Source organism: Phyllobates terribilis, unplaced genomic scaffold, assembly GCF_046119375.1.
Source record: "Phyllobates terribilis strain yellow unplaced genomic scaffold, ASM4611937v1 Scaffold_1__5_contigs__length_1240528914, whole genome shotgun sequence".
Taxonomy (NCBI): Eukaryota; Metazoa; Chordata; class Amphibia; order Anura; family Dendrobatidae; genus Phyllobates; species Phyllobates terribilis.
Genome location: NW_027362761.1, coordinates 597,292,670 through 597,319,480, shown reverse-complemented (window position 1 = coordinate 597,319,480; position 26,811 = coordinate 597,292,670). Strand labels below are relative to the sequence as shown.

Sequence of the window (26,811 nt, the reverse complement as noted above, 5' to 3'; positions counted from 1 at the left end):
TGTGACTGATCACATGATCGTGATGTCACACAGGTCCTGTCAGCACACAGCGGTTCCAGCTCTGCAGTGGAGGTAAGTGTGACCCTTCACTGTATATGGGGGAGTGAGAGCGACAGACCCTGCACTACACATGGGGGAGAGAGAGCGACAGACCCCGCACTACACATGGAGGAGAGAGAACGACAGACCCCGCACTACACATGGGGGAGAGAACGACAGACCCCGCACTACACATGGGGGAGAGAACGACAGACCCTGCACTACACATGGGGGAGAGAGAGCGACAGACCCCGCACTACACATGGAGGAGAGAGAGCGACAGACCCTGCACTACACATGGGGGAGAGAGAGCGACAGACCCTGCACTACACATGGAGGAGAGAGAGCGACAGACCCCGCACTACACATGGAGGAGAGAGAACGACAGACCCCGCACTACACATGGAGGAGAGAATGACAGACCCCGCACTACACATGGAGGAGAGAGAGCGACAGACCCCGCACTACACATGGGGGAGAGAGAGCGACAGACCCCGCACTTCACATGGAGGAGAGAGAGCGACAGACCCTGCACTACACATGGAGGAGAGAGAGCGACAGACCCCGCACTACACATGGGGGGGAGAGAGCGACAGACCCCGCACTACACATGGAGGAGAGAGAGCGACAGACCCCGCACTACACATGGAGGAGAGAGAGCGACAGACCCCGCACTACACATGGAGGAGAGAGAGCGAGCGACAGACCCCGCACTACACATGGAGGAGAGAGAGCGACAGACCCCGCACTACACATGGAGGAGAGAGAGCGACAGACCCCGCACTACACATGGAGGAGAGAGAGCGACAGACCCCGCACTACACATGAAGGAGAGAGAGCGACAGACCCCGCACTACACATGGAGGAGAGAGAGCGACAGACCCCGCACTACACATGGAGGAGAGAGAGCGACAGACCCCGCACTACACATGGAGGAGAGAGAGCGACAGACCCTGCACTACACATGGGGGAGAGAGAGCGACAGACTCCGCACTACACATGGAGGAGAGAGAGCGACAGACCCCGCACTACACATGGGGGAGAGAGAGCGACAGACCCCGCACTACTCATGGAGGAGAGAGAGCGACAGACCCTGCACTACACATGGGGGAGAGAGAGCGACAGACCCCGCACTACTCATGGAGGAGAGAGAGCGACAGACCCTGCACTACACATGGGGGAGAGAGCGACAGACCCCGCACTATACATGGGGGAGAGAGAGCGACAGACCCCGCACTACACATGGGGGAGAGAGAGCGACAGACTCCGCACTACACATGGAGGAGAGAGAGCGACAGACCCCGCACTACACATGGAGGAGAGAATGACAGACCCCGCACTACACATGGAGGAGAGAGAGCGACAGACCCCGCACTACACATGGAGGAGAGAGAGCGACAGACCCCGCACTACACATGGAGGAGAGAGAGCGACAGACCCCGCACTACACATGGAGGAGAGAGAGCGACAGACCCCGCACTACACATGGAGGAGAGAGAGCGACAGACCCCGCACTACACATGGAGGAGAGAGAGCGAGCGACAGACCCCGCACTACACATGGAGGAGAGCGAGCGACAGACCCCGCACTACACATGGAGGAGAGAGAGCGACAGACCCCGCACTACACATGGAGGAGAGAGAGCGACAGACCCCGCACTACACATGGAGGAGAGAGAGCGACAGACCCCGCACTACACATGGAGGAGAGAGAGCGACAGACCCCGCACTACACATGGAGGAGAGAGAGCGACAGACCCCGCACTGCACATGGGGGAGAGAGAGCGACTGACCCCGCACTACACATGGAGGAGAGAAAGCGACAGACCCTGCACTACACATGGGGGAGAGAGAGCGACAGACCCTGCACTACATATGGAGGAGAGAGAGCGACAGACCCTGCACTACATATGGAGGAGAGAGAGCGACAGACACTGCACTGCACATGGGGGAGAGAGAGCGACAGAGCCTGTACTACACATGGGGGAGAGAGAGCGACAGAGCCTGTACTACACATGGGAGAGAGAGAGCGACTGACCCCGCACTACACATGGAGGAGAGAAAGCGACAGACCCCGTACTACACATGGGGGAGAGAGAGCGACAGACCCCGCACTACACATGGAGGAGAGAGAGCGACAGACCCTGCACTACACATGGGGGAGAGAGCGACAGACCCCTCACTACACATGGGAGAGCGAGCGACAGACCCCGCACTACACATGGAGGAGAGAGAGCGACAGACCCCGCACTACACATGGAGGAGAGAGAGCGACAGACCCTGCACTACACATGGAGGAGAGAGAGCGACAGACCCTGCACTACACATGGGGGAGAGAGAGCGACAGACCCTGCACTACACATGGAGGAGAGAGAGCGACAGATCCTGCACTACACATGGGGGAGAGAGAGCGACAGACTCCGCACTACACATGGAGGAGAGAGAGCGACAGACCCCGCACTACACATGGGGGAGAGAGAGCGACAGACCCCGCACTACTCATGGAGGAGAGAGAGCGACAGACCCCGCACTACACATGGAGGAGAGAACGACAGACCCCGCACTACACATGGGGGAGAGAGAGCGACAGACCCCGCACTACACATGGGGGAGAGAGAGCGACAGACCCCGCACTACACATGGGGGAGAGAGAGCGACAGACCCCGCACTACACATGGGGGAGAGAGAGCGACAGACCCCGCACTACACATGGGGGAGAGAGAGCGACAGACCCCGCACTACACATGGAGGAGAGAGAGCGACAGACTCCGCACTACACATGGAGGAGAGAGAGCGACAGACCCCGCACTACACATGGGGGAGAGAGAGCGACAGACCCCGCACTACTCATGGAGGAGAGAGCGACAGACCCCGCACTACTCATGGAGGAGAGAGAGCGACAGACCCTGCACTACACATGGAGGAGAGAACGACAGACCCCGCAGTACACATGGGGGAGAGAGAGCGACAGACCCCGCACTACACATGGGGGAGAGAGAGCGACAGACCCTGCACTACACATGGAGGAGAGAGAGCGACAGACCCCGCACTACACATGGAGGAGAGAAAGCGACAGACCCCGTACTACACATGGAGGAGAGAGAGCGACAGATCCCGCACTACACATGGAGGAGAGAGAGCGACAGACCCCGCACTACACATGGAGGAGAGAGAGCGACAGACCCCGCACTACACATGGAGGAGAGAGAGCGACAGACCCCGCACTACACATGGAGGAGAGAGCGACAGACCCCGCACTACACATGGAGGAGAGAGAGCGACAGACCCCGCACTACACATGGAGGAGAGAGAGCGACAGACCCTGCACTACACATGGGGGAGAGAGAGCGACAGACCCTGCACTACACATGGGGGAGAGAGAGCGACAGACCCCGCACTACACATGGAGGAGAGAGAGCGACAGACCCCGCACTACACATGGAGGAGAGAGAGCGACAGACCCCGCACTACACATGGAGGAGACAGAGCGACAGACCCCGCACTGCACATGGGGGAGAGAGAGCGACTGACCCCGCACTACACATGGAGGAGAGAAAGCGACAGACCCTGCACTACACATGGGGGAGAGAGAGCGACAGACCCTGCACTACATATGGAGGAGAGAGAGCGACAGACCCTGCACTACATATGGAGGAGAGAGAGCGACAGACCCTGCACTACATATGGAGGAGAGAGAGCGACAGACCCTGCACTGCAGATGGGGGAGAGAGAGCGACAGAGCCTGTACTACACATGGGAGAGAGAGAGCGACTGACCCCGCACTACACATGGAGGAGAGAAAGCGACAGACCCCATACTACACATGGGGGAGAGAGAGCGACAGACCCCGCACTACACATGGAGGAGAGAGAGCGACAGACCCTGCACTACACATGGGGGAGAGAGCGACAGACCCCTCACTACACATGGGGGAGAGAGCGACAGACCCCGCACTTCACATGGAGGAGAGAGAGCGACAGACCCTGCACTACACATGGAGGAGAGAACGACACACCCTGCACTACACATGGAGGAGAGAACGACAGACCCCGCACTACACATGGGGGGGAGAGAGCGACAGACCCCGCACTACACATGGGGGAGAGAGAGCGACAGACCCCGCACTACACATGGGGGAGAGAGAGCGACAGACCCCGCACTACACATGGAGGAGAGAGAGCGACAGACCCTGCACTACACATGGAGGAGAGAGAGCGACAGACCCTGCACTACACATGGAGGAGAGAGAGCGACACACCCTGCACTACTCATGGAGGAGAGAGAGCGACACACCCTGCACTACACATGGAGGAGAGAACGACAGACCCCGCACTACACATGGGGGAGAGAGAGCGACAGACCCCGCACTATACATGGGGGAGAGAGAGCGACAGACCCCGCACTACACATGGGGGAGAGAGAGCGACAGACCCCGCACTACACATGGAGGAGAGAGAGCGACAGACCCCGCACTACGCATGGAGGAGAGAGAGCGACAGACCCCGCACTACACATGGAGGAGAGAGAGCGACAGACCCCGCACTACACATGGAGGAGAGAGAGCGACAGACTCCGCACTACACATGGAGGAGAGAGAGCGACAGACTCCGCACTACACATGGAGGAGAGAGAGCGACAGACCCCGCACTACACATGGGGAAGAGAGAGCGACAGACCCCGCACTATACATGGGGGAGAGAGAGCGACAGACCCCGCACTATACATGGGGGAGAGAGAGCGACAGACCCCGCACTACACATGGAGGAGAGAGAGCGACAGACTCCGCACTACACATGGAGGAGAGAGAGCGACAGACCCCGCACTACACATGGGGGAGAGAGAGCGACAGACCCCGCACTACTCATGGAGGAGAGAGAGCGACAGACCCTGCACTACACATGGAGGAGAGAACGACAGACCCCGCACTACACATGGGGGAGAGAGCGCGACAGACCCCGCACTACTCATGGATGAGAGAGAGCGACAGACCCTGCACTACACATGGGGGAGAGAACGACAGACCCCGCACTACACATGGAGGAGAGAGAGCGACAGACTCCGCACTACACATGGAGGAGAGAGAGCGACAGACTCCGCACTACACATGGAGGAGAGAGAGCGACAGACTCCGCACTACACATGGAGGAGAGAGAGCGACAGACCCTGCACTACACATGGGGGAGAGAGAGCGACAGACCCCGCACTACTCATGAAGGAGAGAGAGCGACAGACCCTGCACTACACATGGAGGAGAGAACGACAGACCCCGCACTACACATGGGGGAGAGAGAGCGACAGACCCCGCACTATACATGGGGGAGAGAGAGCGACAGACCCTGCACTACACATGGAGGAGAGAGAGCGACAGACCCCGCACTACACATGGAGGAGAGAGAGCGTCAGACCCCGCACTACACATGGAGGAGAGAGAGCGTCAGACCCCGCACTACACATGGAGGAGAGAGCGACAGACCCTGCACTACACATGGGGGAGAGAGAGCGACAGACCCTGTGTAACATACCTGGCGGCGTCCTTGCATGGTGGTCCATCTCCCACTGTGCAAGAGGGCGCACTTGATCTCCTGTCCAGAATGTCTCTCTGGCTTCCCTCCATGCTGTCTGTTTGTGTCTGTTTCTGCTGCTTAAGGGCGGCGCCCGATCACTTCCTGCCTTTTGTACCTGCTGTGGGTCACACCCCTTGTGCGTCCTCAGCCTATTGCTGTCTGTCACTTGGTATATAGCTCAGCAGCTCCCTTCTATCCCTGCCTGAGCATAGTGGTTTCCTTCAGTGTGTGCTTGCACTCTGAAGGTGCCAGGTCCCATCTTTGTTTCCTTGTCTGCCTTTCCTGGAGGCTGTATTTCCAGGCCTGTCTGAACTAAGTCCTGTATGTCTCCTGCTTTTCGGTATTAGTTCCCGTGTCTGAACTGAGTCCTGTATGTCTCCTGCTTTTTGTATCAGTTCCCGTGTCTGAACTGAGTCCTGTATGTCTCCTGCTTTTTGTATCAGTTTCCGTGTCTGAACTGAGTCCTGTATTTCTCCTGCTTTGCGGTATTAGTTCCCGTGTGTGAACTAAGTCCTGTATGTCTCCTGCTTTTCGGTATTAGTTCCCGTGTCTGAACTGAGTCCTGTATGTCTCCTGCTTTTTGTATCAGTTCCCGTGTCTGAACTGAGTCCTGTATTTCTCCTGCTTTGCGGTATTAGTTCCCGTGTCTGAACTAAGTCCTGTATGTCTCCTGCTTTTTGTATCAGTTCCCGTGTCTGAACTGAGTCCTGTATGTCTCCTGCTTTTTGTATCAGTTCCCGTGTCTGAACTGAGTCCTGTATGTCTCCTGCTTTGCGGTATCAGCTCCCGTGTCTGTACTGTGTCCTGTATGTCTCCTGCTTTGCGGTATTAGTTCCCGTGTTCGAACTGAGTCCTTTCTGTGTTCTCTTGTCTGTCCTGTCTGAACACGCTCCTTGCCTGTTCGTTCCGCCTTCTAGTGGCCGATTTCCTAGACCCGCTCCTGTTTCTGGTCTGTCCTGTCTGAACACGCTCCTTGCCTGTTCGTTCCGCCTCTCTGGGGGCCGTATTCCCAGACCTGCTCCTGTATCCCGCTGCAGTGTCGGTCTCCTCCGTACACTCAGTTCCAGTCTGAACACTCTCCAGTCCTTTACCTGTTTTGCCTCTATGTCCGTTCCCTTCCTTTTTCTGCAGAGTCTGAACTCGTACCTAACTCCTGCTTGTTTTCTCTGCAAGTACTGTGTGAGTATCTGGCTCTGTCTTTCCCTTCCTGTCTGTTCCGTGTGAACAGAGCCCTGTCCTCCCTGCTCAGCCTTGTCTGCACTCTAGCAGTGCTTGCCTGTAACCCTCTGCCTGTATTGTTCCTGAGTCCCGGTGTGTACTGGGTCCTATCCCGCCTGTGTTCCTACCTGCTAGTGCCTCCCTGTCTGCACTCTAGCTGTGCTTGCCTTTACCCCCCTGCCTGCATACCCGCCTGCCTGCATACCAGTCGTGCCTGCCTATACCCACCAGTCTGTGTGCAGCCTACCAGCCTGTTCCTGTATTCCCCTGTGTGGGTCAACAGCCGTGTCCGGGGTCTGTCCTGGAGTAGCACCTGGTCCCTCTGCTCGGTTCCTCCTTGGTGCACTGGCGTCGTATGCCGTCGTGCGACCCTGGTCGGATCGGGTGAATACTTAGTCACGCCCCTCCAGGCATTCACTCTCCGGCACGGTCCAGTGGAATCACTACCAATCCCACGCACACGCCGCTTAGCCCGGGCGTGTGCATAACAGCATGCTCAGGCCATGGTTCCCGTTGAGCCCCACGGCCTTCGCCCTCTGAGAAGTTTTCCAGCGAATATATGCATTAAAATAAATAAATAAATTTTTTTTCTCTTAGCTGAGTTCCAGGCGAAATTACGCACCGTCCAGATGGATCTATCAGCTCTCGTTCCTGCGGATCCGCCACGTTACTATGGGGATCCAAGACAGTGTCGTGCATTTGTGGAGCAATGCATGCTACACTTTAAGGCCTACCCTCTCTACTTTCCTTCCGATTGGGCTAAAGTGGCCTTTATGATGTCTTACCTGGCGGGTGATGCCTTGGAATGGATCAACCCCCTATATGAAACACAGGATCCGATCCTCCGGGACCTAATGGCCTTCCTGGTGGCCTTTCTAATGGTCTTCGATGATCCTAACCCGGAGGCTCCTGCTGAAGCTTCACCTCCCAATATCCCGGAGCAGCCCCGATGGGTAATGTGTGTGGGTAGCGCAATAGTCCTCCAGCCCAATGAGACTACTGCCCACCCAGAATCCTCACAGGGTGACTACGCTTTCCGGAATACTTCTCTCAACCTCAAGAGGCAGTCCAGACGTGCTACACGTAGAGGCAAGCCGTCACGCCAGGGTCTGTCCTCCCTGAGACCTCCTGACCCCAACCTTGAAGTCCCTACTGAAGCTTCATCTCCCTGTATCCCGGAGAAACCCCAATGGGTAATGTGCGTGGGTAGTGCACCAGTTCTCCTGCCCGAAGAGACTTCTGCCCATCCAGACTCCACACAGGAGAACTTCCTGCACCCGGCATCAGATGCTTCTCTCTCTTTAACCGGTGTGCATGTCCAAGGATGCTCCAAAGCTGTGGTTACCTCTGAGTCTGTGCACCTCTACTACCTGGCGGAGGATCCCCTGTTGCCTCCTGAATCCTCCGGGATACCACTCGATGACAAATGGAGAGAGACTTCTCTACACCCGGTACTCAATACTTTGTCCGCTTCGTCCTGTGAGCCTGACAATGGGTACCCCAAAGTGGTAGTTACCTCCGAGTCTCTACACCCCTCCGACCAGGCGGAGGATCTCCAGTTGTCTCCTGAACCCTTCGGGGTGCTACCTGGTAGCGAAAGGACAGAGACTCTCCTATACTCTGTACCTGATACCTCGCTCGCTTCGTCCAGTGAGTCCAACCTAGTGTACTCCGAAGCAGAGGTTACTCCTGAGTCTCTACACCCCTCCGACCAGGCGGAGGACCTCCAGTTGTGTTCAGAATCCTTCGGGGTGCCACCTGGTGGTGAATGGACAGAGACTTTCCTATACTCTGTACCTGATACCTCGCTCGCTTCGTCCAGTGAGTCCAACCTAGTGTACTCCGAAGCAGAGGTTACTCCTGAGTCTCTACACCCCTCCGACCAGGCGGAGGACCTCCAGTTGTGTTCAGAATCCTTCGGGGTGCCACCTGGTGGTGAATGGACAGAGACTTTCCTATATCCTGTACCTGATACCTCGCTCGCTTCGTCCAGTGAGTCCAACCTAGTGTACTCCGAAGCAGAGGTTACTCCCGAGTCTCTACACCCCTCCGACCAGGCGGAGGACCTCCAGTTGTGTTCAGAACCCTTCGGGGTGCCACCTGGTGGTGAATGGACAGAGACTTTCCTATACTCGGTACCCGATACCTCGCCTGCTTCCTCCAGTGAGTCCGACCTAGTGTACTCTGAAGCAGTTGTTTTCTCTGAGCCTCTGCACTCTTCTGACCCGGCGGAGGACCTCCAGTTGTTTCCTGAATCCTCCGGGATACCACCAGATAACAAAGAGACAGTGACTTTTCCTCATTATGTACCTGATAACCCGTCTATTTCTTCCTGTGAGCTTGACAAGATGTACCTCGAAGCAGAGATTACCCTTAAGTCTCTGTCCCCCTCCAACCCAGTGAACGACTGGTCCTCGAATTCCCTGCGGAAGATTCTGGCAGGCCTGAAGAAGAGGGGGCGTAAGGGGGGAGGTACTGTAACATACCTGGCGGCGTCCTTGCATGGTGGTCCATCTCCCACTGTGCAAGAGGGCGCACTTGATCTCCTGTCCAGAATGTCTCTCTGGCTTCCCTCCATGCTGTCTGTTTGTGTCTGTTTCTGCTGCTTAAGGGCGGCGCCCGATCACTTCCTGCCTTTTGTACCTGCTGTGGGTCACACCCCTTGTGCGTCCTCAGCCTATTGCTGTCTGTCACTTGGTATATAGCTCAGCAGCTCCCTTCTATCCCTGCCTGAGCATAGTGTTTTCCTTCAGTGTGTGCTTGCACTCTGAAGGTGCCAGGTCCCGTCTTTGTTTCCTTGTCTGCCTTTCCTGGAGGCTGTATTTCCAGGCCTGTCTGAACTAAGTCCTGTATGTCTCCTGCTTTTTGTATCAGTTCCCGTGTCTGAACTGAGTCCTGTATTTCTCCTGCTTTGCGGTATTAGTTCCCGTGTCTGAACTAAGTCCTGTATGTCTCCTGCTTTTTGTATCAGTTCCCGTGTCTGAACTGAGTCCTGTATGTCTCCTGCTTTTTGTATCAGTTCCCGTGTCTGAACTGAGTCCTGTATGTCTCCTGCTTTGCGGTATCAGCTCCCGTGTCTGTACTGTGTCCTGTATGTCTCCTGCTTTGCGGTATTAGTTCCCGTGTCTGAACGAAGTCCTGTATGTCTCCTGCTTTGCGGTATCAGCTCCCGTGTCTGTACTGTGTCCTGTATGTCTCCTGCTTTGCGGTATTAGTTCCCGTGTCTGAACGAAGTCCTGTATGTCTCCTGCTTTGCGGTATTAGTTCCCGTGTTCGAACTGAGTCCTTTCTGTGTTCTCTTGTCTGTCCTGTCTGAACACGCTCCTTGCCTGTTCGTTCCGCCTTCTAGTGGCCGATTTCCTAGACCCGCTCCTGTTTCTGGTCTGTCCTGTCTGAACACGCTCCTTGCCTGTTCGTTCCGCCTCTCTGGGGGCCGTATTCCCAGACCCGCTCCTGTATCCCGCTGCAGTGTCGGTCTCCTCCGTACACTCAGTTCCAGTCTGAACACTCTCCAGTCCTTTACCTGTTTTGCCTCTATGTCCGTTCCCTTCCTTTTTCTGCAGAGTCTGAACTCGTACCTAACTCCTGCTTGTTTTCTCTGCAAGTACTGTGTGAGTATCTGGCTCTGTCTTTCCCTTCCTGTCTGTTCCGTGTGAACAGAGCCCTGTCCTCCCTGCTCAGCCTTGTCTGCACTCTAGCAGTGCTTGCCTGTAACCCTCTGCCTGTATTGTTCCTGAGTCCCGGTGTGTACTGGGTCCTATCCCGCCTGTGTTCCTACCTGCTAGTGCCTCCCTGTCTGCACTCTAGCTGTGCTTGCCTTTACCCCCCTGCCTGCATACCCGCCTGCCTGCATACCAGTCGTGCCTGCCTATACCCACCAGTCTGTGTGCAGCCTACCAGCCTGTTCCTGTATTCCCCTGTGTGGGTCAACAGCCGTGTCCGGGGTCTGTCCTGGAGTAGCACCTGGTCCCTCTGCTCGGTTCCTCCTTGGTGCACTGGCGTCGTATGCCGTCGTGCGACCCTGGTCGGATCGGGTGAATACTTAGTCACGCCCCTCCAGGCATTCACTCTCCGGCACGGTCCAGTGGAATCACTACCAATCCCACGCACACGCCGCTTAGCCCGGGCGTGTGCATAACACCCTGCACTACACATGGGGGAGAGAGAGTGACAGACCCTGCACTACACATGGAGGAGAGAGCGACAGACCCCGCACTACACATGGAGGAGAGAGCGACAGACCGTGCATAGTTTAAAATTCTGATCAGACTGTATGAAGCCTCTGCCATGTCACAATGAACCTCCTTTAGGAACCCATTAAGAGCATCGCCGTGACGTGGCAGCAGCTTCGCTCAGTCTGACCAGAAGGTTACACTAAGAACGTCATGTTCATTTTTCCCTGGTGCCATTAGATCAACATGTGAATTTTGCAGGTGCGATCCATGTCTTTTTCTAAAGCATTGACACTTGGTAAATCCCCCGGTTTTCTCACGCTGGGGTTTATGATCCTTTTCAGTTCCAATTTACATTAATAGCACGGACAACATTGGTGGCGGTAATGTCAGTATATCTGTCGAGTGACCATGTGGATGTAGTTTTCATGTTAAGGCGTGACATTCTTCGACAATGAAAATCCGAAAAGTGAATGAAGAAAAACAGATTAAACAATTGAGACAAACTATTAGACTTTTCACCAAAATGAGAGATTTTCTTTAGGTGGTCTGCGTTGCGGGAAATAAGGAGCCTTGAAGCTTCAGATAAGGTTTTTATTAGCACCAACACGTTTCGGCAGACCGGTGCCTTTCTCAAGGTCAAAAAACCAAATGACCTTGGCATTTGCTCTTTTGACCTTGAGAAAGGTGCTCAAATGCGTTGGTACTAATAAAAACCTCATCTGAAGTTCCAAGGCTCCTTATTTCCCGCATCGCAGCCCGTCCAACGTGATTCTCTCCACTCTGGTGATTTCACATCTGGACGATATCTCCTCCAGCATCGGATATTCATTCGGATAAACAGGTGTTGTACCTTTACACAACACCACGAGCGGAGTGCAACCACCCCCTGAGTGGTCTTCTTTTTGAACGGTATGGACTTATTGGCTGTGCCTTTGCTCCTCTCTAAAGTTCTTCAGAATATTAGACTTTGTAATTTTTTTTTAAATAAGGATGATATCACATGTCTGTGAGTGGCAAAAGTATGTGAACCTTTGCTTTCAGTATCTGGTGTGACCCCTTGTGCAGCAATAACTGCAACTAAATGTTTTCGGTAATTGTTGGACAGTCCTCCATATAGGCTTGGAGGAATTTTAGCCTATAGCTCCCTACAAAACAGCTTCAACTCTTATGTTAGTGGGCTTTCTCCCATGAACTCAGGTCCACAACATTTCTTTAGAAATAAAGTCTGTACTTTGACTTTGGCTATTCCTAAACTTTAACTGCAATCAATCATCAGTCGCTAACGGGCCGCTATCCTCTTACTTCCTTCAGACAACACTGAGATCCGGAGGAAGTGAGAGAACAGCAGCAGTCTTAACTACCTCTAGATGTCAGTTTAGTGTCATGGAAATTAGAGAGAAGTGGCTCATTAGCAGCCGCTGATTGTAACAATGTCACACAAGTCCCGTGAGACCCTGTGCTAGAACTTGAGATGAGTTCAGGCTAATTTTAATTTACATGAGTTAATATTGTATTGAGGGGTTATCCAAGTAGTGGACAACCCCTTTAACATTAGCTAATGTGAGAGAGGCCTTTAGTTGCTGAGAGGTTACCTTGGGTTCCTTTGTAACCATGGACCACTATACACCTTGCTCTTGGAGTGATCTTTGTTGGCCGACCGCTCCTGGGGAGGGTAATAATGGCCTTGAATATCCTCCATTTGTACACTATCTGTTTGATGGTGGATTGGTTCAAACCCTATAGAGATGGTTTTGCAACGTTTTCCAGTCTGAGCATCAACATCTTTATGTCTTAAGAAATCTCCTTTGTTTGTTCCATGATTCACTTCCACAAACATGTTGTGAGGATCAGACTTTGATAGATCTCTGATCTTTAAATTAAACATGTCCCCCACTCACATCTGATTTTCATCCCATTGATTGCAAACATCAGACTCTAATTCCACCTTCAAATTAGTTGTTAATCCTAAATTTTCACATACTTTAGCAACTCACAGATATGAGATATTGGATTATTTTCAAAGTTTAATATTTTGACTTATTTGTTTAATTTGATTGTTAATCTACTTTTAGTACTAAAATCTGATGGAAATTTAGGGCAAAATTATGCAGGAATATTAAATTCTGAATAGTTCACAAACTTTCAAGCACCACTTTATCCTCTCAAATGTTTCCATTTATTATGTTGTTAATTTTTATGTTTTTACTTGTTTATATTTAAGATCTGATCCTCTTTAGAACAAAGGATCTTCTGTTGAATTTTTCCTGTTTGATCCATCAAAGATGACTAAGGACAGAGACAAGAAGGTGGAGAGGATATTAAACCTCACCCTGGAGATAATCTTCCATCTTACCGGAGAGGTGAGAGGTTCTGATGTCATCACATGACATCATTATCTATGGGAATAACAGGTGATATGACCGGAGAGGTGAGAGGTTGTGATGTCATCACATGACATCATTATCTATGGGAATAACAGGTGATATGACTGGAGAGGTGAGAGGTTGTGATGCTGACTCGCCCCCTGGGCCGTGGGGCACCCGGAACCGGGCTTCGGTACGATGATGGGAGTAGTAGTGGCAACCCGATCCCGTGGCTCAGGGTGGTCAGACCAAATGCTGTGGCAGTCTATTTGTAGAGCTATGAATGTCCGACTACGCCACCCGTGGATTGCGGTCAGGATGACCGCCGCTGCAAGGCAGACCGCTGAGGCTGGTGTTGGTGTGCAGCACAGGGATAGGATAACTCCCCACGGGAAGAGTGTAGCCTCAGGGCAATGTAGGTGGATGCTGGGGGTGATGGTGCTGGCGCAGCATAAATCACACAGAGTCCAATGATGCAGTCCAGGGTTTTTACTCACAGTTGTTATCCATGTCACTTCTGTCAGCAATGACTGCCCAAGCCGTGCTGCGTCCACCAGGTGAGGGGCTCGGTTAACCCCCAGGCAATTCAGGAGTATGGCACAGGACCCCCTTCTGTCCTTTCTCTGGCCTCTCGTGCCCCACCAGTGACCAAACTTCTGTCCAGCTGCCGCGGATCTATGCGGGCAAACGTTGGCCCCCGTTTCCCGCTATCCTATATGGTGCCTTCCTAGCAGGTTTGGCGGGGGGTCGCACCAATAGATGATCACGACCTCTGGTTTTTGGCTGAGGGATAATTTACCTCCACCAACTTGGGAATCCGGTACCCTTCCACGACCTGACCCTTCACCCGATATCACGCGGGTTTGCAACGGTTACTGTCCGTTCTGCTCTCTCTTAGGGTCCCTTCTGCCTCCTTGTTTCTGGAGCCTTTCTACTCCTCTGGCTCTCCTCTTTCTTTCCTTCTCCTTCTTCTCTTCTCCTCTCTGGCTCTGGCCCTTTCTCTAGGCCTGCCTTCTGAGCAGAGCTCCTACAGAGCCCCTGCTCCCTGTCACTTCTCCACTGTACTGAACCGACTGAACTGAACACTGACTAAAGATGGCTCCCACCTTTTATGTGCTTCTCTGTGTTGAGCTCAGGTGACCTGCACCCAATGAGCTCCTTCCTATGCTCCAGAAACCGTCCCCTATGCTCCTACATCACTGGGTTCTCTCCCCCCTCCCCACTCCAGCCAGGGACATGGTCAGTTGTGCCTTCAATTATATGGGAGCACCGTCGAGCTGTCCCCCGGAAATGGGGTGAGTGTGTGTATGCAGCTACTGAGCCCTGGTCCACACTCCATCCTTACCCGGGAGTGAAATATCACACCTCTGGTTGAGGTGCAATACCCCTGTAGCAACCGAACCCTCGGGGCGCTACAATGTCATCACATTACATCATTATCTATGGGAATAACAGGTGATATGACTGGAGAGGTGAGAGGTTGTGATGTCATCACATGACATCATTATCTATGGGAATAACAGGTGATATGACCGGAGAGGTGATGGACTCTGGAAATGTCTGTAGTGATTATTAATGTCTCCACACTCAGGATTACACAGTAGTGAAGAAGACCTCTAGTGATCGCTGTCAGGACCCTGTGTCTGAAGGACGGGGAGGAACCCTGAGCCCAATCCCGGGGCCTCTACCTCACCCCCAGATACATGAGGACATCAATGACCAGAAGATCCTAGAACTCACCCACAAGATGATTGAGCTGCTGACTGGAGAGGTGACACTGCTGGGAATGCTGGGACATTATACAAGACGGCACTGGAGGATTCTGGGTGATGACGGTATCATTGTGTGTGTCAGGTTCCTATAAGGTGTCAGGACGTCACCGTCTATTTCTCCATGGAGGAGTGGGAGTATCTAGAAGGACACAAGGATCGGTACAAGGAGGTGATGATGGAGGAGCACCGGCCCCGCACATCACCAGGTAATAGACAGGACTAAATCCACGCGGCCTATAATTCTCTGTATGTAATAATGATGTCAGTCCTGTCTGTGTCTCCTGCAGGTCTCTCCAGTAAGAGGACAACCCCAGAGAGATGTCCCACTCCTCCTCCTGCACAGGACCATCAGGTAGATGGAGATCTCCCCTATGATGTGTAGACGGCTGTGACCTCCTTGTGTTCAGTCTTGTCTTCTCCTCCAGTATTAGATGTTTTATACTTGTGTAATGAGAGCGGTGGAGATGGTAGGATCACAGCTGACCACAGACATCACATGTCTGGATCTTATCACCATTATTCTCGGGGACTTCTCCAAGTAGGGATCAGCGAATCCAACCTGTAAAGTTCAGGGTTCGTACCGGACACCTAGCGTCTGGTACCGAATCCCGAACATAGACTTTTTACTGGAAGTCCAGTTTACTGTTCAGATGCCTAATTAAGTATGGCTTCACTGCAGCCTTTCAACAATCAACCAGTTTCTAGGCTGTGGGCACTTCCGGAGCCATCACAGCCATGCCAAGTATTGTATAAGTGCTGGATCATGGGTGGCGCCGCCTTTCTGCTCTGCTTAGCGTAAGGACAGGACGCAGCTGCAGTGAGGGACAGTATTAGGTTTTGTGTGTGAGCAGTTTTCCATAATGCCTCTCTGTGTGTGCTCTGCACCCTTGTGTGGGAATAGTGAGCCTAACCAATTTTTTCTACTATGCACCCTTGTCTGTGGGAGCAGTGTGACTAATTTTTTTTATTATACTTTACACCTGTGTCTGTGGGAATAGTGTGCATAAAAACAAATGGTCTATTTTGCACCCGTGTTTGTGGGAGTAGTGTGCATAAAAACAAATTGTTCTACTCTGCACCTGTGTCTATGGAATGTAGTGTGCCTAACCAATATTTTCTACTCTGCATCCATGTCTGTGGGAGTGGTGTGCCTAAAAAAAATGTTATACTCTGCACCTGTGGCAGTGGTGTGCGTGAAAACAAATTGCTCTACTCTGCACGCGTGTCTGTGGGAGTAATGTGCTTAACTAACTTTTTTATACTCTGCACACGTTTCTTTGGGAGTAGTATGTGTAAAAACAAATTGCTCTACTCTGCACCCATTTCTGTGGGAGTAGTGTGCGTATAAACAAATTGCTCTACTCTGCACCCATTTCTGTGGGAGTAGTGTGTGTAAATACAAATGGCTCTACTCTGCACCCATGTCTGTGGGAGTAGTGTGTGTATAAACAAATTGCTCTTGTTAGAATCTGTTTCTTTGGGACCATCCGCCATTTTGTTGTGGTTTTCTGGTTGTTGGTCTTTTTCCCCTGGTGTTGGTTTTGACTAAGGTCAGGTGATTGTATCACCCTTTATTACCCAGCACCTGCCTCCTAGTCCTTGTCAGACAGCAGTGTTTATCCGCGAGAGTTCTGGCTAGGAGGTTTGGTAGTAGTACTTTCTGTGTTTAGTTTTGTGCAGTTCTAGGATCCTCTAGTTCTGCCTGCTGAAGATTCCTTTATTCCCTTTTTCGTTTCTGCAGCTTCCTCTAGTTTCTTGTTAGGAGGTCACCTGTTTGTTTTTTTCCCAGTCCTTTGTTCTTTCAGGGTCTCCTTCCCCTCTTCCTTTAGGTCTTCTTTTGAGTTTAGTCTAGGAAACATCGGTGGGTCTATTCGCTAGGAATAGGTTGCCCACTCCACCGTAGGGCTTCAGTCTAGACCTAGTGCAGGGACAGCTTTTTCCTCTTCTGCCCTAGTGTGGAGTTGCTGTTTCGTAACAATTTGTCCGGCCCAAAAATACATATATATATATATATAAGAAATCCTCATCCGGATTCCTTCAGTATGAACAGCGTCCAGGAGCTTGCTCAGCTCCTGCAAGGGTTAACTCTGAAAGTAGCCAGTCTGCAACAGCACATGAGTAATTGCCCTGGAGCACGCCCTGATGAATCGAAGGTAGGATTACGTGAGTTTTTTTCTGGTAAACGGCAGGAATTTTTTACGTTTAAAAATGCATGTTTACTATATTTTCGGTTTAGACCTGGGTCCTCAGGAAGTGAATTACAGCGTGTGGGGATTATTATGTCTTTATTGCAAGGCGAACCCCAAATCTGGGCATTTTATTTACATCCTAATGATTCTTGTTTGACGTCAGTAGAAGCATTTTTTACTGCATTGGGGTTGTTATATGATGATCTTGATCGGGTCTTATCAGCTGAGGCAGAGCTCAGACGGCTTAAATAGGGTTCTGGTGAGGCTGAGAAGTATTGCACCATGTTCAGACAATGGTCCGCAGAGGTCAAATGGAATGACCCAGCACTCAAGAGTCAGTTTCTGGCAGGTTTGAATGAAAGGGTTAAAGATTTGCTCATTGCATATCCTGCACCTGCCACTTTGGAAACAGCTATGCAGCTAGCTATCCGTGTGGTTAGAAGATTGAGAGCCAGGCAGAGTGAAGAAAAGGCTCTTTTAATGTTGGACCCCGTCTCTCAGGATAGTCACGCCGTCAGCGGGGAACCGATGCAAGTTGGGGCGATGTCCTCCCGTTCCCAGGAGAGGGAGAGGAGGTTCGCTGGGAGGCTATGTTTGTATTGTGGTAAGGCTGACCATTTTATTAAGCAATGCGAGGCTCGCATAAGGAAGGGAAAAAAAAGGTTCAGCAGGAGCAACTCTGCTGTTCGTATAGCATTTTTACATTCCGCAGGAGTGTTTTTATCTGGTAATACCACCTATCATGGTCATTCCATTGATTTTCAGGTAATGGTTGATTGTGGCGCTGCTCTTAATTTGATTGATCAACAATTTGTAGCCAAGTATAACTTTGTTTCTGACCCTTTGTCGTCTCCTTTCCCTGTTGTGGCGATTGATAACACTCCCCTGGAGCATGGGCGCATTTCTCGGAAGGTCACCAGGTTCCCACTAATTATGAATATGGAACATAAAGAGCATATAGACTTATTTGTACTTGCTAATTTGCCGGCTCCAGTGGTCCTGGGTTTACCCTGGTTAAGGGTGCCCAATCCATTGTTGGACTGGTCGTCTAGTACTATAAGATCCTGGGGTCAGAGGTGTTATGGTAAGTGTTGTAATGTTCACATTGCTGCAGTTTTGAAGAGGGAGCTACCTGAAGCCATTCAGGATTTCTGGAGGGTATTTTCAGATGTTGAGTCGCAAGCTCTACCGCCCCATAGAGAGTGCGATTGCGCTATTGAGTTCGTCCCAGGTACTATACTCCCTAAGAGTCGTTTATTTAATCTGACGATTCCCGAGAGGGAGGCTTTAAAGGAGTACTTACAGACTAGTTTAGCTGCAGGTCATAGAAGACCCTCTAAGTCCCCTGTGGCTATAGGATTCTTTTTTGTTAAAAAGAAGGATGGGGGTCTTAGGCTGTGTTTGGATTTTCGGGAGATTAATAAGATCACTGTGCGCAATCCTTACCCGTTGCTGCTGATTTCGGATTTGTTTAATCAACTAACCGGAGCGAAGTGGTTTTCTAAGATTGACCTTCGAGGGGCATATAATACAGACAGCTTTTAATACCCCGGAGGGTCATTTTGAGTGTCTGGTGATGCATTTTGGCCTTACAAATGTGCCTGCTTTTTTTCAAAATTTCATTAATGACATTCTGAGGCCGTTGATCGGTAGAAGCGCTATTGTTTATTTGGATGATATTTTGATCTATTCACCCAATCTGGTGTCGCATTGGCAGAGAGTCCACGAAGTTCTACAGATTTTGAGTGGAAACATTCTCTTTGCTAAGCTAGTGAAGTGCGAGTTTGCAGTACAGAAAATTAGTTTTATGGGGTACTTTGTCTCCGGTGATGGGTTTGAGATGGACCCGGTGAAGGTTCAGACAGTACTGGAGTGGCCTAGGCCTGAATGTTTAAAGACCATTCAGAGATTTTTAGGGTTTGCTAATTATTACAGAAAGTTCATAAAGAATTTTTCTCTTATCGCTAAACCTATAACTGATCTCACCAAGAAGGGTGCTAATACGGTCCAATGGTCCACTGAGGCAGTTAAGGCTTTTGAGCATCTCAAAGAGAGGTATAGCTCTGCCTCTGTTTTGATCTAGCCAGATGAGACCAAGCCATTTCTGGTAGAGGTTGATGCCTCATCAGTAGGGGTGGGGGCAATTCTGTCCCAGGAGGGAAAGGATGGGGTGCATCCCTGTGCTTTCTTTTCTAAAAAATTCTCGGAGACGGAGCTCAACTATGATGTAGGGAACCGAGAACTGCTGGCTATTAAACTCGCTTTCGAACATTGGCAACATTTTTTTGAGGGGGCTAGACATCCGATACAGGTTTTTACTGATCATAAAAATCTGATATATCTGGATGCTGCTAAACGTTTGAATGCCCGTCAAGCTAGGTGGGCACTGTTTTTTGCCCGGTTCCATTTCTCCGTAACATATATTCCTGGGACAAAGAATGTTAAAGTGTATGCCCCGTCTCTTAGTTTCACTCCAGCAGTTAATACGGAGATGGAGGAATGTATTTTGCAGAGGGGTGTGGTGGTAGCAGCATTGGGTTCTGAGTTGGAGAATAGCATCCTGGGGGCCCAGAGTGCTGCACCAACAAACACTCCTTATGGTAAATTATTTGTGCCTAGAGCCTTGAGGAGAGCTTTGTTTGCTGAATGTCATGAGTCTCAGTTGGCGGGTCATCTAGGGATTTCGGAAACTAGAAGCTTGATTGGTCGAAGTTTCTGGTGGCCAGGGTGACAAAGAGAAATCATCGAGTGGGTGCGTCAGTGTACTGTGTGCGCTAGGTCGAAGGCCTCACATGCCCCAGCTGCGGGGTTGCTGTGCCCTTTGGGGGTCCCTAGTTCGCCATGGACGCATCTTACTATGGATTTTATTACCGATCTGCCGTTCTCTGGGAGGTTTTCTGTCATCTGGGTTGTTGTGGATCGGTTTAGTAAGATGTGCCATCTGGTCCCATTCAATAAACTACCCTGCGCCAAGACTCTAGCTAAGGCGTTTGTGAAAGAGATTGTCAGGCTCCCTGAGTTCCCACGGACATTGTTTCCGATAGAGGACCTCAGTTTGTGGCTCTCTTTTTGTGTGCTTTCTGTGACAGATTAAAGGTTTATTTGTCCCTCTCGTCTGGGTATCATCCGGAGTCCAATGGACGGACCAAAAGGAAGAACCAAGATGTTGAGCAGTTTTTAAGATGTTTTGTAGCAGATAATCAAGAGATGTGGTCTGAATATCTACCACTAGCTGAGTTTGCTCTTAATAACCATACGTCTTCCTCGGCTGGGTGTTCTCCTTTTTTTTGCTGTACAGGGAGGCATCCATCTTTTGTCCCATTTTCTAAGATTAGGGTGGCGGTGCCGGAGGAGGAGAGTTTCTCGGAAAATTTGGAAAGGGTTTGGACCGGGGTACGCCATAATCTTAAAGAGGCGAATAGGAGGTCCAAAAAATATTTTGACAAGAAAAGAAGGGAGACTTTGTTGTTGGGGACATGGTCTGGTTGTCCTCTAAGAACCTGCTTTTGAAGATCCCTTCTAAAAAACTGGGGCCTAAGTTTGTAGGACCCTTCAAAGTGGTTCAGGTGGTCAACTCGGCAGTGGTGAGATTAGACATTCCCTCATCCTGGAGAATTCAGTTTTTCATGTATCGTTACTGAAGAAAGCGGACACGCCAGATAAGGAGGTGATGCCGACTGTCCCTCCAGTTGATGAGGACAGCGAATTTGAAATTTCACACATTTTAGATTCTAGGTGGCTTAGAGGAAGGTTACAGTATCTCGTGTCCTGGAAAGGATTCGGTCCCGAGGATAATTCTTGGATGAAAGCTGAGGACGTCTCGGCCTCAAGGCTGATTAAAGCTTTTCACAGGAGATTCCCGAATAAGGCTCAGCCGAGAGGATCCAGAGGATCCTCATAAAAGGGGAGGTACTGTTAGAATCTGTTTCTTTGGGACCATCCGCCATTTTGTTGTGGTTTTCTGGTTGTTGGTCTTTTTCCCCTGGTGTTGGTTTTGACTAAGGTCAGGTGATTGTATCACCCTTTATTACCCAGCACCTGCCTCCTAGTCCTTGTCAGACAACAGTGTTTATCCGTGAGAGTTCTGGCTAGGAGGTTTGGTAGTAGTACTTTCTGTGTTTAGTTTTGTGCAGTTCTAGGATCCTCTAGTTCTGCCTGTTGAAGATTCCTTTATTCCCTTTTTTGTTTCTGCAGCTTCCTCTAGTTTCTTGTTAGGAGGTCACCTGTTTGTTTTTTCCCAGTCCTTAGTTCTTTCAGGGTCTCCTTCCCCTCCTCCTTTAGGTCTTCTTTTGAGTTTAGTCTAGGAAACGTCGGTGGGTCTATTCGCTAGGAATAGGTTGCCCCCTCCACCGTAGGGCTTCAGTCTAGACCTAGTGCAGGGACAGCTTTTCCCTCTTCTGCCCTAGTGTGGAGTTGCAGTTTCATAACAGCTCTACTCTGCACCCGTGTCTGTGGGAGTAGTGTCCGTAAAAACAAATTCTTCTATTCTGCACCCGTGTCTGTGGGAGTAGTGTGCATAAAAACAAATTCTTCTACTCTGCACTTGTGTCTGTGGGAGTAGTGTGAGTAAAAACCACTTAAAAAATGAGGAGAGCATCAAATAGGGGACATGGATGTGGTCTTGATGGTACTGGTGTAGCTGCTGGTGGTGGTGATGATGTAGCTGCTGCATGGAGGGGACTTGGTCATTCTGTGCCTGCTATGTGCCCAAATGAAATACTTTCTCTGATGCATGCAGGCGGTAGGACTTTCTGCGTCATTTCGTAGGGCTGAGTACCACTACTTGAATGTTGAGGCCAGTTCATATTGAGGCTATGTTAGATTGGATGGCTGAGAGTGCCTCCAGTTCCTTTGCATTATCTTCCACCCGGTTTCCTGCAGAAAGTGGAAAGTTGGCACCTGAGGACCATGGCCATCCAGCTTCCACCTCACACCCTTGAAAATCAGCCAACCAGTCTGAGCTCCAAGTTATGCATCAGTCTTTTCTGCATTTTGATGAGTCCACTGGCTGGCATTCCGTGGCCCATCCACCTGGCCCTGCAGTACAAGTGGAAGAGACTGAGTGCACCGATGCCCAACCGCTTGTTAATGTTGAAGGATAAGTACGTAGGAAGGCTAGTGCACACAGTCAGTAGATCACCGCTTCACATCTCAGAGAATTCCAAACTGCAGGCCAGGTGTGAGGAGTGGGTGGAAGATGATGTGGGGGATGATGAGGCCCTAGACCCCACATGGAGCGAAGGCCACCCTAGTGACGTGTACAGTTTGGAGGAAAAGGAGGTGGTCAAGCTGCCCCAGTAGCACACCAGAAGAGAGAGCAGGGTGCAAAAGCACAGCGGGCGGCCTATAGCCAGTACGTCAGCTGCAATTGCCCACCGTGCCAACTAAATGAGCACACCAAAGCCAGCTAAAAGGAGCTCCCTGGTGTGGCGTTATTATTATTTATTATTATAGTGCCATTTATTCCATGGCGCTTTACATATGAAAGGGGTATACATAGCACAAGCAATTACAATAATTTTGAACAATACAAGTCAGTGACTGGTACAGGAGGAGAGAGGACCCTGCCCGCGAGGGCTCACAGTCTACAAGGGATGGGTGAGGATACAGTACGTGGGGGTAGAGCTGGTCGTGCAGCGGTATGGTGGAGTGAGGGTTACTGCAGGTTGTAGGCTTGTCGGAAGAGGTAGGTCTTCAGATTCCTTTTGAAGGTATCCATGGTAGGCGAGAGTCTGATGTGTTGGGGTAGAGAGTTCCAGAGTAGGGGGGATGCACGGGAGAAATCTTGTATGCGATTGTGGGAGGAGGAGATAAAAGGGGAGAAGGAGATCTTGTGAGGATCAGAGGTTGCGTGCAGGTATGTACCGGGAGACTAGTACACAGATATATGGAGGAAACAGGTTGTGGATGGCTTTGTATGCCATGGTTAGGGTTTTGAACTGGAGTCTCTGGGTAATGGGGAGCCAGTGAAGGGATTGACAGAGAGGAGAGGCCGGGGAATAGTGGGGAGACAGGTGGATTAGTCGGGCAGCAGAGTTTAGGATAGATTAAATGGGCACCACCACCATGGCATGGCCGAAATGTGACAAAACTTTTCCAGCACGTCACAACATTCGGCACCACCATCTGATATGGGCAGAAAGCAGCGTTATAACATGGTGGAAAAGTACATGTCCACACATCTCCACGTACTAACTGATAGGTCTGCCCCATTTAACTTCTGGGTCTCCAAATTGGACAGATGGCTTGAGCTTGACCTTTATGCCTTGGAGGTCCTGTCCTGCCTTGTGGCAAATGTAGTGTCACAACGTGTGTTTAGCAAGGCAGGGTGGCTGATCCCAGACAAGCACTTCCGCCTGACCACTTCCAACTTGGGGAAGCTAACATTCATTAAAATGAACCAGGCGTGAATCCCACAGGAATTGTCCATACCTTTGGCTGACTAGACAGCTATACCTGCTGCACCTAACCATTGTTTAATTCTATTTGCCATTCGTTTAATTTTGGGGCCTACCCAAATAAAAAAACAGTGTTTGCTACCTCCTCCTCTGCCTCGTCCACCTATACTGCCACGTCCACCTCCTCCTCCACTTGGACCTCCGCCTCCTGGTTCTAGATTGTGTTGTTTTTTTTTTTAATTCTATGTTCTTTTAAATCAGTTCCCTAAAAAAAAAACCACAAAACCAGTTTTAGATTCCTCCTCCCCTGCCTCTTCCACCTACACCGCCACCTTCCACCTCCTCCCCTACACTCCACCACCTCCTCCACTTGGATCTTTGCCTCCTGACCCTTACTATGACCATTTTACAGCCATGTTAAAGCACCAAAGTTCAGGTCTCCATTCACTTCTATTGGTTTCGGGTTCAAGTTCGGATGCTAAACCAAACTTTGAACTACAGTTTGACTGAACACGAACATCCACAGATCCACCCATCCTTTATGATGTGTAGACGGCTGTGACCTCCTTGTGTTCAGTCTTGTCTTCTCCTCCAGTATTAGATGTTTTATACTTGTGTAATGAGAGCGGTGGAGACGGCAGGATCACAGCTGACCACAGACATGGCCGGATCTTCTCACCATTATTCCCGGTGACTTCTCCAATCATCGGGGACTTTTACAATATTTGTTTTGCAGCTTTTGGATCCGGATAAAGATCTGAACAATATTAATGCTCCAGAGAGAAATGTGAGGGGCGATCAGCGGTGTAAAGAGGAGCCTCCTACAGATAACCGCCCAGGTGAGTAGTGACTGCGGAGTCAGAAGAGAAGCCACCGATTTTTCTTCTTCTATGAATGAAATGCATTTTTTATGCTCTTTGTTCTGGCATTTTATCCAGCGGTATATTAAGCCTTTCATTTAAAATGCAAATTAAATATTAATGATCATGTAATACCGGTACTGGTGATAACACAGGTAGCGCCTTTATATTATAGATGGACATTAATTCTGCCTGTGTGAGTGAGGCAGAGTTCAATTTCCTATTATCAGTATGTTTGGGTCCTTGAAATTTCATAAATTAATGAAATTGGGGGTGAGGGGTTTTCTAGAAGATTGTTCTGGTAAAATCATTTCGTCAAGGGGATGCACAGGATAAGAGCTTTGAAAATTGGGAACGTTTTTTCGGCATGCTGTCATTTTGTACAGGAAATGTACAGATTTGGGAATTTTTTTTTAAATTCCAATGGGCTCAAATGTGGGAAATATGTTCTTGGTTGAACATTTCTGTTGCTGCTTCCTCCATTTTTATAGAGTCTTTAGACACTTAGTTTTTGGTATCGCAAAGCATTATTTCACTTATGTGGCTGCATGTAGAGCAGTCATGGACACTGTTCTTGTGGTAACGGCTATGAAACACTAATCCATATTATCAACTACTTTTCTATGTGATTACACTTTGGAATTGTAGAAGAGTCATCTTGGTAATAAGACCATTATTATCTGGCAAGTACAATGATACTGCAGTTAGGGGCCAGTGAAAAACAGATTTAAATTTTTTTTTTTGTTTTAAAATTTACAAAATCCGTTTTGTTTTTTTCACAGGTAGTTGTGGTGTACATTGTACATATGAAGAGCATGCCATTATCCCAGATATAACCTTAGCCCTTCAAATCCAAGATCTGTCATCTGATGCTTTTAAACAAGTCCTATCTCCTGATTCACTGCAGAATGTTGAGCGAAATGAAAGTCACATAAGGGTTGTTCAACACGAAAGAGCTGGCAAAGGGGAGAAGCCGTATTCAAGCTCAGAATGCGGGAAATGTTTTACTGATAATTCAGCTCTGGTTGACCATCAGAAAACTCACATAGAGGCGAAACCTAATTTATGTTTAGAATGTGGGAAATGTTTTTCCTACAAATCAGAGCTTGTTAGACATCAAATAATTCATACGGGGGAGAAGCCATTTTCTTGTTCATTATGTGGAAAGTGTTTTAGGCAAAAGTCTGCTGTATATGTTCATCAAAGAACTCACACAGGGGAGAAGCCGTTCTCTTGTTCAGAATGTGGAAACCGCTTTGTTCACAAATACAATTTTGTCAGGCATATGAGAATTCACACAGAGGAGAAGCCATTTTCGTGTAATCTATGTGGGAAATCTTTTAGTCAGAATTCATATTTGGTTGATCATCAGAAAACTCACACAGGCACGAAGGCTATTTTATGTTTAGAATGTGGGAAAAGTTATAGCAGTAAATCAAGTCTTGATGTACATGTAAGAGCTCATCACACAGGGGAGAAGCCGTACTCATGTCCAGAATGTGAGAAAAGTTTTACTCGGAACTCACAGCTTGTTGCACATATAAAAACTCACACAGGGGAGAAGCCGTACTCATGTTCAGAATGTGGGAAATGTTTTACCCATAAATCAGATCTTGTTAGACATCAAAGAATTCACACAGGGGAGAAGCCGTACTCATGTACTATATGTGGAAAGTGTTTTACTCAAAAGTCAGCTCTAATTTCACATGAGATAATTCACAAAGAGAAACCATACTTATGTAAAGAATGTGGAAAATGTTTTACTTGGGAATCGCAGCTTGATGTACATATAAACACCCACAATGTGATTTAGATGAAGTGGTTCACCTTGGTGCAATTAGACTTTAAACCAAGCACCACAGCGGTATTTGACCTGCCCCAAATTAGCACTCCTAAACAAGGGCGGATTTCAGTAAGTGAAAATTGGATGTAATGCAGGTAATGAAGAAGCTAAGAATATTTTTGAATTGTCTTCAATTGTTAATGGTATAAATGGTCACATTCAGACAACGTGTTCTTATTTAATACTATTGGTGACAAACATGAAATGTATAAATCAGTGTATAGAAAAATTTAGCTGCTTTATACCCGAAAAGCGGTTGCTTCTTCCTATGCCATGTATGTAGGTTCCCGTCTGCTTAAAGAGACAGGTTTTTCTAGCTTCCCCAGCATTTCTCCTGCAATTAATGGAGCTTAATAGACTCTCTATCCGCCATTAAACTCTTTCTTGCCTA

General features: G+C 49.7%; 1 protein-coding gene across 1 annotated transcript; it reads left to right on the top strand.

Moving 5' to 3' along the window:
- On the top strand, nt 1-26,811 carry LOC141273807 (uncharacterized). Its single transcript, XM_073686222.1, has 9 exons — nt 1-72; nt 13,217-13,355; nt 14,950-15,129; nt 15,213-15,336; nt 15,418-15,426; nt 18,032-18,084; nt 19,037-19,183; nt 24,454-24,556; nt 25,360-26,811. The coding sequence occupies exons 2-9, from the start codon at nt 13,278-13,280 to the stop codon at nt 26,388-26,390; spliced, it is 1,725 nt and encodes a 574-aa protein (XP_073542323.1). The 5' UTR covers nt 1-72; nt 13,217-13,277; the 3' UTR covers nt 26,391-26,811.